The following is a 16193-nucleotide window of genomic DNA, read 5'->3' on the forward strand; positions in this document are numbered from 1 at the left end:
GTGGACATCGCCCTTACGAAGGAAGGTATGCTGGCCGCGGGCCTAGTGGGGGTTTTGGCGGGCAGCGTTTCCACCCGGAGACCGCGCCTGCAAACCATCCCGTCATAGCCGGCCAACACGCAGCACCGGCCATGGGGCAGGCCGGCCAGCCAGCCTAGCAGGCGCTCATCGGGGGCGCTCTTCCACAACAAGGAGGTGTGGCGGCTTACCATGGCCACCACCAGCCGGCATTCCATGCTGGACCAGATGCTGGTCACCAAGGGGGTGGCACAGTCGGTGCATCCTCTGCTGCACACCCGCCTCCTCTGGTGGAGGCCGGTACAGTGTATGGAGGGGGTGCTCCAGCAGCAAGTCAGCAAGCCACCCCGATGGTGGTGGATTCAGCGCCAATGAAGGCTCCAGAGCAACCCAAGGAGGCTGTCCCATCAGCTTCAGAGCCGAAAGGTAATATGTTAGAAATCCCAGAGTCGTCTGAGAAAGGGGCACAAAAAATACATATTGCTATCGCTGTCGCACTAAAGGTCATACAATTCATGAGTGCATTGTTGTCCTTTGCTGTGAGATTTGTTATGGAGATCATACGACTAAATTGTGCCCGAATAGTAAAAAAACAAATACAAGTGCTATTCCTTGTGGTTATGCTGTGGAAGGCCTAGGTTTCTATTTTATTCTAGTGGTTGAAAATGCAAAAGTAAATGTTTAGGAAAAGAAAGCTGTGGTACGTGTTTTGGACGGCTCTTTTACTGTCAATCAATTGACAGTGGAATAGGAAAAGCTACTACCTAACAAGAAATATAAATGGGAAATTGAGACAAAAGGCACTGATGCTTTTATTATTAATTTTCCCTCGGCTGACCTATTGGAAACAGTGGTTAACTGGGGCCCTATGGATGCTAAGGCAGTTGAAGGAAGGATTCGATTTGAAAAAGGAACTGACAATAAGGTTTATAAACGTGAAATTGAGAAAGTATGGGTGTAGTTCAGAGGACTACCTCAAGAGTTCAAAAAGTTTCCCATTATATGGGCGGTTGAAACTATCTTAGGTGTCCCTCAGGCTGTTGACACTATCTTTACTAAGAACACTGGCAGGGCAAGGATGAAAGTAGCAGTGCTAGACCCAAATCTTACCCCAGATTTTGTGGATGTGGTTATTGGGGACTATGTTTATGAGCTACAGTTTGCAGTTGAAGACGACACCCTCAATGGTGAGCCACAGCTCATTGACATGGACTCTACCAAAGAGGGTGACCCTAAGGAGGAGAATCCCAAGGAAGGAGATCCAACAGAGGAAAATCCCAAAGGGAGAAACTCTAAGGAAAAATATGGATGTGGATGGAAAAATAGGAGATGCTGAGGCACCCGACAATGGCAATGGTGACCTGCCACCTATGGTAGGCCAGCACAGCGGCCCTAATGGGGCGACACAGCTGGAGGAAATAGGGGAGTCTACCATCACCCAGAGCAAGCCTGTGAAGCCAAGTAAGAAACCAAGAGCTTTACTTTCTTAGTCTGGAGGGGATGCTTGGAAAGCTACTATGTTGCCACCTCAGATCGACTCTAGGAATCTGAACAACAAATTCAACAGTGGGACATCTTCACCGGTGAGATCCAGCAAGAGGAATGCCTCAACTATGGATCAGGATTCCACAGAGAAGGCAGCTAAGCTTAAAGCAAAGAAGAACCTAGAGTCTGCGCTTGATAAAGGTAAAATGCAGCAACCTCCTTCTTTTATTTCACGAGATGATTCCTCTTTAGTTAACTCAACAAGTTCTTTAGGGGTTGTTTTAGGTACCAACGACCATGATATTTTTAATTCCCTAAAATGTTTAAAAGACATAGAGCACAATAGATTGTTGGAGAATGCTAAGCTAAGGGAGGAAAACTTTGTTTTAGTAGAAGATGCTTCAACTGTTTGTTCTAACGAAGATATCGTAGATCTTGAAGCGTTGAATCTTATTTGTTCGGAAATTGCAGAAGGGCTCGGTGATGGGGGTTGTGATCCTTTGATCTTACAAACCCTCGTATCACAAAAAATGAGAGGGCGACATCATCAGAAGAAAAATCATAAAAAAAGTTAGTTCAAGATGAAAGGAATTTTCTGGAATTGTAATGGGTTTGCGGATGGTAAAAAATACAGATTTCTGTCAGACTTAACAAAGGAGAAAAGTCTAGATTTCATTGCCTTATCGGAAACTGGTAGAGCTACTTTTCCACAAAACACTCTAAATACCATTTGTGCTGGTAGAGATTTTATCTGGCACTGTATGGCTCCACGTGGTAGATCCGGTGGCATGATCCTAGGCGTCGATTTGTTGACCTTTGACATTGGGGAAATTGAGGAAGGGGATTTCTTTATTCGTTTTAAATTACGACACAAAGAAGATGATTTTAAGTTTAATCTAATATCAGTCTATGGCCCGGCACAAGCGGATCAAAAATCGAATTTCTTGTCTAAGATGGTACGGGTATGTTCAAAGGAAACCTTACCTATTATTATAGGTGGTGACTTTAATATTATTCGTAGACCAGATGAGAAAAACAATGATAACTACAGTGATAGATGGCCATTTATGTTCAATGCAGTAATTGATACCCTGAATCTTAGAGAAATAGATCTGACAGGAATGAAGTTCACCTGGGCTAACAATTTGTCAAACCAAACTTTTGAAAAGTTAGATAGGGTTTTAGTATGCACAAATTTTGAGTCAAAATACACTCACACCACGGTCCATACTCTCACTAGAGAAATCTCTGATCATACACCTCTGTTATTCTCTACTAATAGTTCGTCCATAACTTATCAGGCTCAATTCAAATTTGAATTAGGCTGGTTGTTAAGAGACGGGTTCTGTGACATGATTTCAGAGGTTTGGCAGAATACTCTAGCTATAGGATCACCTATTGAGAGATGGCAAATGAAAATTAGAAGGCTTCGTCAGCATCTTAGAGGATGGGCAAAAGCATGTGAGTGGTTTGTATAAGAAAGAAAAAGCAATACTTTTAAACAAATTGGACGAACTAGATAAAAAGGCAGAACATACCTTGCTAAATGACTCTGAATGAGATCTAAAACATGTCTTAAATGAACGGCTCGCTGAGTTACTTAGAGAAGAGGAACTCAAGTGGTACCAAAGGGCTAAAGTGAAACACCTTTTAGAAGGAGACGCCAACACAAAATATTATCACTTGTTAGCCAATGGTAGGCATAGAAAAACTCGTATTTTCTGGCTTGAGGATGGTAATAGTATTATAACTGGTGATGCTCAGCTTAAAGAGCATATTACCAGTTATTACAGAAACCTGTTCGGTCCATCTGAAAATTCTCTAATTTCACTAGATGGATCTCCGACGGAGGACATACCTCAAGTTTTGGATCTGGAAAATGAGTTCTTGACCGAGCCCTTCACTCATGAGGAAGTCAGAGCGGCAATTTTCCAAATGGAACATAATAAAGCGCCTGGACCGGATGGTTTTCCTCCGGAGTTTTATCAAGTTTTCTAGGGCTTAATTAAAGACGATTTGATGGCTCTGTTTTCTGATTTTTATCAGGGAACCTTACCTCTCAATCGTCTTAATTTCGGTAACATAATCTTGCTGCCCAAAAAGAAGGATGCAAGAGTTATTCAACAATACAGGCCTATCTGTTTGTTGAATGTCTCTTTCAAAATCTTCACAAAAGTGGCGACAAATAGATTATCTATGATTGCCCACAAACTAATAAGACCGACTCAAACGGCTTTTTTACCAGGAAGAAATATTATGGATGGCGCAGTTATATTACATGAAACGCTTCACGAACTTCACACGAAAAAACAAAACGGTGTGATTTTTAAAATAGATTTCGAAAAAGCCTATGATAAAGTAAAATGGAGTTTTCTAAAGCAAACATTAAGGATGAAGGGATTTTCACAAAAGTGGTGTGAATGGGTGCAGAGTTTTACACAAGGAGGCAATGTAAATATTAAGGTTAATGACCAACTCGGATCTTACTTCTAGACAAAAAAAGGTTTAAGGCAAGGTGACCCCATGTCACCCATACTATTTAACATAGTGGTTGATATGTTGGCCATACTAATTGCGAGAGCAAAGGAAGCAGGGCAGATAGAAGGGGTTATTCCCCATCTAATTCAGGATGGCTTATCCATTCTTCAGTATGCGGATGACACGGTGATCTTCATGAGCCATGATGTTGAAAAAACAGTTAATATGAAACTACTGCTAAGTACTTTTGAGCAACTATCTGGCCTAAAGATAAATTTCCACAAAAGCGAAGTCTTTTGTTTTGGACAAGCTAAAGATCATGAAGAGTTTTATTCGCAACTGTTTGGATGTGCCATTGGTAAATACCCATTTCGCTACCTGGGTTTACCTATGCATTTTAGGAAACTATATAATAAAGACTGGAAGTGTATAGAAGAGAGAATCGAGAAAAGACTTAGTGGGTGGAAAGGGAAACTACTTACAGTCAGTGGTCGTTTCGTACTCATAAACTCGGTGCTATCCAGTTTACCGATGTTCATGATGTCATTTCTTGAACTGCCGAAAGGGGTGGTGGAAAAAATTAATTGTTTTAGGTCTCGCTTTTACTGGCAAAATGACCAGCACAAAAGGAAATACATGTTAGTCAAGTGGGAAGTTATATGTCAGCCTAAGGACCAGGGAGGTCTAGGGATACAGAATTTACAGATTCAAAATAAATATTTGCTCAGTAAGTGGTTGTTTAAGTTATTAAATGAGGATGGGTTGTGGCAAGAATTATTAAGAAATAAGTACATTAAAAATAAGACTCTTGGAAGCTGTGAAAAGAAACCAACGGACTCGTATTTCTGGAAAAGCCTTATGAATATTAAAGATAACTTCATGGAGTTAGGACATTTTAATGTCAAAGATGGGACACAAACCAGATTTTGGGTTGATACTTGGCTGGGCAACAAACCTTTCAAAGATAGATTTCCTACGTTGTTTAATATTGTAAGAAAAAAACAAGACACTATAGCTACAGTCTTGAGTTCCCCGGTACTAAATATCTCATTTCGGAGACATTTGGTGGGTGCGAACTTAACAAATTGGCATCGAATTGTAGCTTCTTTACAACAAATTAACTTACTACAGGAAAGAGATGTGTTTGTATGGGATTTAAATGCCTCTGGGGCTTTTATAGTCAAGTCTATGTATGCTGCATTAATTAACAACGGGGTGAGAGTGTCGCAAGATATTTGGCAAACGAAGCTGCCAATGAAAATAAAAGTTTTCATGTGGTATCTAAAAAGAGGAGTGATTCTAACCAAAGACAACTTTGCTAGGAGAAATTGGAATGGAGACAAAAGTTGTTGTTTCTGCCATGTTTCAGAGACAATTCACCATCTCTTTTTTTATTGCTTTTATGCCAAATTTTTGTGGCGCTCTATACATATACTTTTTGGGATATCACCTCCCACAAATATAGATGATTTGTTCTATCATTGGTCTAAATTGGGAAACAAAAAGTACAATACATTGTTATTAACAGCAGCTTCCGCACTTCTTTGGGCAATCTGGATAACAAGGAATGAGGTGGTTTTTGACAAATGCAAACCAAAATCTCTTTTGCAGGTACTATTCCGAGGAACGCACTAGCTTCATCATTGGACAAACTTACAGCGGCATGAAGATCTTAAAGATCAAATGATCTCTGTAGCACAACACCTAGAGACGTCGGCTTTAGATTTCTTTGGATCCATTGGTTGACTTTCACAAAGGCATGTTGGTTTTGTTTAATCAAAAACTTTTTACCTGTTCCGTTAGTCATGTGTGTGGTTGTAAGTTTTACTTTAGCCGAACTTTGTGCCCAGGTTTAGAGTCTGTAATAATTGGTCTGATTCTATCCTTGGATAGATGAAGCCGGATATTTTATCCTTTATCTAAAAAAAAGACACTCTCAGCTTATGTTGTAGTTCTCTTTTAGATTCCCCATAGAAACCAGTGAATCTCTGTTTTCACAATGCGTTTTAGAATCAAGAACTACCACATCAACGTGCAGCTTGTCTAGACTCTATAACCTGATATCCACCTCATTCTTCCATAGCATCGCAAGCCCTCCACCTCTTCCATAAACTCCCAATGCCTAGCTAGAGATGGCAACAGGGTGGATTCGGATTCGGTGGAGCCTTCGCGGAACTGAACCTGAAACCCGAACTCAAAATCCGAAACCACCCCGAAAACCGATTCGGGTGACAATCCAATCTGTACCCGAAACCAAACCCGATTGGTTAACCGGAACCCAAAACCCACCACTATATGTCAATAAAAAATAATAAGGGATTTTTAGTAATATATGCATGTGATATATTAAATATTCACATGTATAAATTAGAGGCAATAAACAACACACAATTTCATGACATGACTTAGAACAAAATTAATAGCTTACATAAACAATTGATTAACAGAAACACATGAGTTTTTTTATTCAAAATGGTCAATTTCAGACCTCCATTGGGCATCCGTGGATGAAAATCAAAAGCCGAAACCGAACCCGATAAGTTTCCTATCCCCAAACCCGAAAACCGTGGGTGAAAAATCGAACCCGAACCCACTGACCCACATCCGTGGAGCTTCGACCCGAAACCATCCCATTGCCATCCCTATGCATAGCCCATGCGTGAAGCCAAGCAATTTTAGGAGTCCATCCACTCTATCCGAAAGGAAATGTGTCTATGACAGAAAAAACAGAATATGGCGATGTAGCTCACATAGGCTACACAGATCACGAACTGCCTTGGGCTGCCTTAGATCCTGGCAGGTCAAACATAAGATTGTCATCGTACCCGGTGGGGGTTGCCACTCACAATTGTCATCGATCGCAGTGTTGCCCCATTTCTGCTCCTTAATAGTCTCCTCCGCCATACCTCCCGAACTCTCAAAGCCCCCTGGCTAATTGGCTCACCCACGAAGGCACCGTTCGCTTCGCTAAAAAAACAAGTCAAAACATTGTTTCAGCTAATTTGTTGTGAGAGAAAAACACTGTTCCGACTAAAAAAAAGCTAAAAATACGAATTATAAGAGAAGCGAACAGGGCCGAAGTCACCAACCCAGCTATAATAATGGCATTAGACCTAGGGCTGGACGAAAAGCATGCAACTTGGTAGATCGTTAGTGGCTCAGCTCGTTTATATTTTTCAACCGAGCTGAGCTAGCATTTTAGCTTGTGTAGATAACGAGCTAGCTCGCGAGCCTAATCAGCCAAAGCTTTTGGTCTTAAACTTATATTAGTTTTGTATAATGTTGCCTTACACTCTACAATTGGTTGATGATTGGTCTTAGTTAGACCTATAAACTTAGGATTACTATGACTCTATCACTTTGTTTTAAAAGGATTTACATGTAATCGGCAATAGATTATGGATGTATACTGTAGTACTATAGTATATTGTTATACTTATAGATATTAAGTTGCATGCACCGACTAGTTCAATCCAAAAGCTTAAGCTGATGGGGAGAGATAGACAATTCACATATATTCCAACGCTCCCCCTCACGTGGAGGCTTCCTCAGGCCTCAGACGTGAAATAGGAGCGAGCATCAATTATTTGAGGCTCCCTCAGGTCTCAGACGTGGAACAGGAGCGAGCAGCAATTATTTTATTTAATTGCACTAACCAGGATTTGAACTCGAGACCTCTGGCTTTGATAGCATATTAAGTTGCATGCACCGACCAGTTCAACCCAAAAGCTTAAGTTGATGGGGAGAGGTGGGCAATTCACTTATATTCCAATAATAGATATGTCAGGTCAACACTCATTAAATCTTTTTGCTTGATTTAAGGCTTATAGATGTGTTATCTTTATATTATTATTATTCTCAAGATTTAGATAAATACATAAATTATATTTTTTTATGTTTTTATGTTTGGCTCGTGAGCCAAACGATCCGAGCCGAATTAGCCTTCTGACTCGTTAAGATAGCAAGCCTAAGCTAAGCTAGCTCTCATTATCCAGCCCTAATTAGAGCCCACCGCTGGAAGATTCAAATCCAGTGTCTTAGACGACTCCACACTTTGACACTTTGGATTTCCTCTTCCGCGCAGGAGGGCGAGTGTGGTGACTTCGCTTTATACGTACATATGTGCACACAACGTACTAGTAATATGCATGCACGGTCACTGATAATAATAATAATAAGTAGGAAAAGGAGAACATAAATACTACTATCCGGATTGAGCAAGAGCTACCTCTCGCATCATTAGAGTAAGAGGTCAGTAATAGAGCCAAGTGTTTGGCTATAAACTAAGTTATAAGAGCTAAGTTATACAATAGTTGTCTTTTATTTGGCTAAAATTTTTTATTATTATTATGTGATACCATATCTTACTTTATGTTTCATATTTCCCCTCACATACACTATTGTTTGAGTCTATAGATGCTTATGCTTTCGTGCCCAGCTTTATGGTAGGATAAGATTCAAACTCTTTTCTCTCTTCTTTGTTCTCTTCTCTAGGTCAGCAAAAATGCTGGCTATAAGCCGACTTGCTCTTAAAGGGTTTCGTCCAACCGCGTAACGGACACCAGAATTGAAAGCTGGCGTTTCGTTTCGTCGTCTCTCCGATCCCGTACCTAGCTCGGCAGCAATACCAAATTGCAAGTAAAAATAACACAAGTGCGGCCGGTCGGAAGACACAAGAGTGGACGAGGAAACACACACACACGTTCCTCCGCTCTCCTTGTCAACTCTAATTAGTACTCCGTATAGTATACGTATATCTATAATGGTGAGACTTCATCGAAGGAAAAAAAATGGAGAGAGAGAGAGTTTCAACAAATTCTGCTGTGCAATTGAAGGCCTGGTTTAGCGCATGTGCTACCCAGCAAGTACTACTGCACTACTGCTCCATCCATAGGGCGTGTGAAAAGTAAAAACGCCAGCCTGAAGCTCAGAAGCTGTTCGACGGGCGTTAATTCTATACTGTAGCAATTAAAAAATATTGTAGCAGCTGATTTTTTATGAAAAAAATACTGCTCTGGCTAGAAAAAAATTTGACAGCCAGCCGATCAAGCGACTGCTACCTGCGTTTGGACCGTGCATATATACTCTGTAGTACATCGATCAGAATGCAATGCCCATCAGTCCATGTACGTATTAACTATTGATGTACTTAAATAGTCCGTATTATATACGTATATATAATATTTGAAGTAGTAAAAACTTACAGTAACCTGATTGCATGTCTACATCAGCCTCAGTTTAGTTAATAAGTTCGTGTAGCCTGTAGGACCAAGAAAATGAGGAAAGCACAAAACAGTCCTCTGCTAATTAAGCCTGGCTAGAATAAAATAACGACGCTGGCTGCACCACAGCAGCAAACAAAACCCCGTTGGGTTTGCTAAAAATGATTAAAACTGTCTGTTGTTCTAACTAAATTATTGTGAGAGAAAAATAACTAAAAAAAACCGAACAAACCGATTTTTGATTTATAGGTAAGCCAAACGGCGCCAAAAACATGATGGATCATCACCGGTTGAGTTGAGCAGTGGTGGTAACGTGGTGCAAATGATGTGACCCGGGAGAGGACAAGAATTGAATTCCAGTCCCCTACTTTTGCACCACTGAACAATCACTAGTAGGCTACTAGTTCTCTACTACGTGTAGGACTCGTCTTCATCTCTCCCTCCTTGCAACTGCAGTACAGTACACATCACACATACACATGGTATGGGGCAGTGGGTGCTCAAGGTACACACATGGCTTGCCATGCATGCAGCTGAGACCAATGGCTACGTACTCCACATGCACCGCCGCAGTTATTGCGCTGGCAGCTTGGCACTGCCCCTCCCCGCGGCAGCCCGGCCCACCACCTACCACCTGCTGCTTGCCATTAACCCCTCCTCCATCATCATCAGCCCTATAAATCCGCTCTCCGCTGTTCCTCGCACCCCTCCATCGACCATCGAGATCGATCGCGCGCCATTGCTTGCCTAGCTAGCTCTAGTCTCCTGTCCTTCCTTGGCTTGGAGTATATACACAGCACAAGCTAGCTAGTAGCTGCAACAATGGGTAGGGAGGTGTTCGGTGGTGCGCCAACGACGACGACGACGCAGGCCAACAAGGTGGTGGTGATGAGCCGCCGCGTCATCCCGCTCCTCCTCCTTGCCGTCGTCGTCTTTCTGGCCCCGCGGCTGTCGTCGACACTTCCCGCCGGCCTCCTGCTCCTGAAGGAGAAGCTGGGTCGTCTGAGCCCTGCGGCGGTGGCAGTTGCCTGCTGGGCGACCGCGGCGGCGGCGTGGGCGTACGCGGTGTCCCGCCCGCGGCCCGTGTACCTGGTGGACCTGTCCGGGTACGTGGCCGGCGCGCCGCACGAGGCGTCCCGCGCCAAGACGATCGCGCACTTCGGGCGGTGCGGGCGGTTCTGCGACGAGAGCATGGCGTTCCAGAAGCGGATGCTGGAGCGGTCGGGGCTCGGGGAGCGGACCCACTTCCCGGCGTCGCTCATCAGCGTGCCCGTCGATATGTGCCTCCGCACGGCGCGGGAGGAGTCGCACGCCGTCATCTTCGGCGTCGTCGACGACCTCCTCCGCAGGGCGCCGGGCGTGGCGCCGCGCGACGTCGGCGTGCTCATCTTCAACTCCAGCCTGCTCAGCCCGACGCCGTCCTTCACGTCGCTCATCGCCAACCGCTACGGGATGCGGCACGACGTCGTCAGCCACAACCTCAGCGGGATGGGGTGCAGCGCAGGCATCATCGCCATCGACCTCGCCAAGCGACTGCTCCAGGTACGAAACCACTACCACTATGGACTATGCATGCATGCATGTCAGTCAGTAGCTAGCTAGCGTGGTAGTACGGTCCATGCATGCATGCATGCATCCACCCGATTCTTGCACGACAACCGAGGCCGGCATAAGTGTTGTGCCGATGAATCACCAGCTTGGACGTACGGCTAGGACCCAATAATGAATACTGTCAGATCCTATCATGTCAGGGTGTTGTTGCTGTAAACTCTCGCACTCCATTAGATTTCAGAATCTATTAATAATAACAATCGGCCTCGCTGATTGATTTCTGGACTGGTTTGGGCTGGCTGGTGCTGGTTTATTGTGAGAGGAAAATACTATTGACTGGCTGAAACCAACAAGCGAACAGGGTGCTTGACCGAGTCATTGGGCCAACGAAAGTGTAGTGATGTTTCATCTCCATAAAATTTATTTTATCCCTATAAAACGTTTTTTTATATCTTTCCTCGTTTATACTACTTTATATCTGCTTTTTTAATGTCAATGAAATTATCATGAAACTCCTATTAAGACTGACCTCACACAGTATAAAATAATTACCAGAAAAGTGGAAAGTAGGCAAACTAAAGTTTCAGCACAACCTCTACCTACTGCATCGCGTACGTGCTTTAGTTTATTATTACGTCAATTACCACTGCATGTGCATGAGACATTCAGGCACTGCTCAAGTTATGCACAGTGATTTCACGGCGCTTAACGAGTAGTAGTACTAATATTCTGCTTCCAGGCTGGTTTTGCATATAATTTATGTGTGCACATGGTTGCCAAGTACATATATTATTTTACCCTGTTTCCCAAGAATTGAACACACATGCATGCATCTTCGTTTTATTTTTTATTTTTTTTAAAATAACCAGGTTCTTAATTGCATTGGCATGACCGATGGACATACTACTGCTGCACAAGACATCTTGGCATGCATCTGATGACCGATGGATCGCTGTCGGGTCCATTACTTCTTCTGAACCCACAATTTAATAGGCTAGCTGACTACGATCATGCCAGTAATGGCAGTAACATGAGAGCACAGACAAGAGCAGCAAGGCGTAGGTTCCTTTTTAGGGGTGGTTAGAACCAGGTGACTAAAACGTAGGTGGTGTCACGTGAGAATATCGAACTGATGTTTAGATACTAATAAAAAGAATTATAGAATTCAATCAGACGAATTTATTAAGTCTAATTAACTCGTCATTAGCACATGTTAACGGTAGCACCACGTTGTCAAATCATGGACTAATTAGGCTTAAAAGATTCGTCTCACAAATTAGTCGCAAACTATGAAATTAGTTTTGTAATTAGTCTATATTTAATACTCTATATATGTGTACAAATATTCGATGGGACAATCACAAGTTTAGGAGGAGCAACCAAACACCCCGTATTGCTCCTCACTCTTTAGTTCTTGCCCCTTTCACTTGCAGTATGCATGCATTTGGATCTGGTTGCACAAATTGGCACTTAGAGAAACTAGTTCCGATTCCTGTATATTTCCATATATTACACTGCTAGTTGCCTAGTAGTTGGGAGTGATCTTTATCTTGTTACATGCTCCCCCGCCGGGTCACAAGAATTTGATGTTTTGCATTTAAAAAAGAAAAGAATTTGGTCGCCCACGAAGTCTCTTCAAAACATGACTTTTACCACTACTTTTTTGTAACTTATTTATAACGCACAGCAAGCGAACATTATTATGAATCTATTTGTTCACACAAATCCATTGTATCAACTCTAAATATAAAAAATTAACATACGTTGGAACTTTAGCATGATTGACATCAACAACCCAAAACGTCATTTGGTGAGTACTAGTATACGTGTAATAGTAGTACTAGCAAATGACTTGTGTCGATCTAAATATATAAAAGAACCTCAGTTGTTGTGTCGATTGGTTCACTCTATCGTAGTAATTCCACCGTTCTGTATGATTATTGTTTGGGGATTCATAGGGTTCGATATGGGTTATATATGTATAAAACTTTGATCGCTACTCCTTCGTTCTAATTTATAGGTTGTTTTGGCATTTGCAGATACACAATTTCGTATTACGTATCAAGATATATCGCAGGTCTTGGTGCATAGCAAAGCGTAGAAAATCCAAAACGACCTATAATTCAAGACAGAGGGTGATACCTTTTTATTTATTAATAGAATCACAATAAAATTTAAGAGATCACTATATCATGAAAACTTGTGCACAGGTACTACGTACTCGTATCCAAAAAAGTCATCTGACGGCAGTGGTCATATGTGGAGGTTATTTTTTTTTTATAACCACACGCGTTAAGAAGTGTACGTGAAAATACCTATTTGCGGCTCCATGCATGTGAGTGGGGTCAATATAATTGGTACTCTCCAGAATGAGCACACGTACGTAAGATTAACGTACAGCACATACTGATACATGTGTGTTTATAACGGAGGGCACATATACAGGGAGTTTTCACACAGCCATGTGCCGGTGCCGGTGCCGGTGCCGGTGCCGGTGCCCTGTCCTACTCCTTATTACTCCAGCATATGGCTGCACATCACGTACAGAGACCCTTTTAGTTTCTGCCGGTCTGGGATTAGCTTGCAGTGCATTGCCAGTAGAAAATGTGCTAGTAATTACAGTAATTGCGTGCGTGGTTCGGTCGTCCATGCATGCTAGTGGTGTCAGTATGTAGTACAGTAACTATACGATAATGAATGTGCCCGCCCTTAATTACCGGCCGCTAGCTAAGCTAGGAGCGTCGTCTGCACCAACGGCAGAATTGAAGGAGGCCTGGTCAAAAACGGAACCATCCATTGCATGTGAATGTCAAGTCTGGAAATGGATACTGCAACGCGGCCATTGCTCCTCTCTCTCTCTCTCTCTCTCTCTCTCTCTCTCTGTCACTGTAGAGCTCAGTATCCCACCCACACCACCAACTAAAATTCAGTGCTGTCCGGACACATGACACTAATTTAGCCTACTAAACATAGGCTAATTAAAAAATGAATGGCATAGATTAAAACTAATTTACGAGATGAATCTATTAAACCTAATTAATCTCATATTTAGTCTTTGTCTCGCTATCCAATATGAAAACTCCTAAACTTTCGTCAATGATTCCGAACACCTGCTCCTACTCTACTGCTTCAGCATGCAGCGCTGCCTGGTTCTTTCTCAGTTGCTGCTGCCCCCTAGTCCAGGCCCCAGCTCTCCGTCCGTATATGTACAGCTCAGAGCTACAGTAGGCTGTACTATACTACTGTACTAGGGTTGTTTGCATGCATCTGTGAAATGACAAGCTCTGCAGTGGGAGTAAATGGTAGTCTGACGACAAGGGACAGGCCCTTCAGGTAATCAAATCATGTGTGCGGTTCTGCCCGACTGCGCCTCATAGCTACAGTAGCTCAGCTTGCGACTACAACTGCTGTGCTGGGGCCATTTGACCACGGTCATTCTGGCCGGCTAATCCCTTCGTTACAAAATAATTACGTACAAAGCTTGTTTCCCCATATATGTATGCGTGCATGCATGCAGGTGCACCGGGACACGTACGCGCTCGTGGTGAGCACGGAGAACATCACCCTCAACGCCTACATGGGCAACAACCGCCCGATGCTGGTGACCAACACGCTCTTCCGCGTGGGCGGCGCCGCCATCCTGCTCTCCAACCGCCGCGCCGACCTCCGCCGCGCCAAGTACCAGCTCATCCACACCGTGCGCACCCACCGCGGAGCGCACGACCAGAGCTTCGGCTGCGTCACGCAGGAGGAGGACGACGCGGGGTGCGTCGGCGTCTCCCTCTCCAAGGAGCTCATGGTGGTGGCCGGGGAGGCCCTGCGCACCAACATCACCACGCTGGGCCCGCTCGTCCTGCCCATGTCCGAGCAGCTCCGGTTCCTCGCCACCGTCGTCCTCAACCGCGTCTTCCGCGCCAACGTGCGCGCCTACCTGCCCGACTTCAAGCTCGCCTTCGACCACTTCTGCATCCACGCGGGGGGCCGCGGCGTGCTGGACGAGCTGGAGCGCAGCCTCAAGCTCAGCACCTGGCACATGGAGCCCTCCAGGATGACGCTCTGCCGCTTCGGCAACACCTCCAGCAGCTCGCTCTGGTACGAGCTCGCCTACTGCGAGGCCAAGGGGCGGATCCGGAAGGGGGACCGGGTCTGGCAGATCGCATTCGGATCCGGATTCAAGTGCAACAGCGCCGTCTGGAAGGCGCTCCGGACGGTCGACGGTGGCGAAGAGGGCAACCCGTGGGCGCCGGAGATCGACGTGCTCCCCATCCACGTGCCCAAGGTGTCGCCCATCGACGAGACCACCTACACGTTCCCTGACGGCGCCACCTACAAGGTCTCATCTCTTGGTTAATATATATTACATGATTGATATCTCATCATCATGTAGTAACTTAATCGATCAAGATAATTTAAGAAGCAGCAGCAGCGCAGCGCAGCGCGCCGTTATTAATTATTATTGCCAGGCTTGATGATGATGGTGACGGGGCATTATTAGTTAGGGCTTGATTTCGCTACTGTTTGCCATGATTTGCATCATGTACGTAATTAAAGCTCTATATGAACTCACGCGCCAAGAATTATTGATTTCGTCCATCCATCTTCTTTTTGTCCTTTGGTGATTGTTGAATTGGGAGATGCATGCGCACATGCACTTAAAGGACATGTGGTCCTAGCTATTGTAAGGCCATTGAACTATATAGAAGGAAATATTAATGCAATGCATGGCAAGGCAATACACAGCTTGGCTTTTGTCTGTCATTTTTTATTTTTGAAGTATATTCACCTTAATTCTCAAGGCACACCAGAAAACTCAAACTAATTCCTAAAAACCCAAATAATATCCTACTGTTGATTTTGTTGACTCAATCATTGCTGGTAACAATAGCTAGGTATTAGATCTTATTTGACTAAATTATCCAACTCTCTCCTTGTAAAACAATCATTTGTGTCAATTATACAACTACAGAGAATAATATAATGAGGTTATAAGGCCCCGTTTGGAACGCGTTTTTCACGGCAGCGGCTGAGGTAATCACATAATATAATCCCACCAAACACCTTACAGTTCTTGCCACCGCCAGATTAAACTAGCAAGCATATTTTACATAGCATGGCTCACACACGGCGGAAAAAAATTGTATGCTCACCGGCTGCACGAACGCAGCATGCAGACCACCATTCATATGTTGACACGTGTCTACAGCACCAATCATATGTTCACACATGTCTTCCCATCAATCACCGAGCCGGAGCCGCACGGCCACAGGGGAAGGAAGCGCGTGAACCGTTCCTCAGCCTAGACACGTGGCTTACATCGACCGGTGGTCTGCATGCTGCGTCGGTGCAGCCAGTCTGCATCTAATTTTTTCCCACACGGCACCATGCGGGCAGAGGACGCGATCCCAAACTATCGCCTTGTTTAGATGCCATCCAAATTCT

General features: G+C 44.0%; 1 protein-coding gene and 1 pseudogene across 1 annotated transcript; both read left to right on the forward strand.

Annotated features, from left to right (window-relative positions):
• Nucleotides 1-368: 368 nt before the first annotated feature.
• On the forward strand, nt 369-1508 carry LOC136536695 (uncharacterized; annotated as a pseudogene).
• An 8420-nt stretch (nt 1509-9928) lies between these two features.
• Nucleotides 9929-15507, forward strand: LOC136525868 (probable 3-ketoacyl-CoA synthase 20). The gene is made up of 2 exons (XM_066518717.1): nt 9929-10745; nt 14272-15507. The coding sequence occupies exons 1-2, from the start codon at nt 10026-10028 to the stop codon at nt 15103-15105; spliced, it is 1554 nt and encodes a 517-aa protein (XP_066374814.1). The 5' UTR covers nt 9929-10025; the 3' UTR covers nt 15106-15507.
• Nucleotides 15508-16193: the final 686 nt, after the last annotated feature.

Source organism: Miscanthus floridulus, chromosome 2, assembly GCF_019320115.1.
Source record: "Miscanthus floridulus cultivar M001 chromosome 2, ASM1932011v1, whole genome shotgun sequence".
NCBI lineage: Eukaryota > Viridiplantae > Streptophyta > Magnoliopsida > Poales > Poaceae > Miscanthus > Miscanthus floridulus.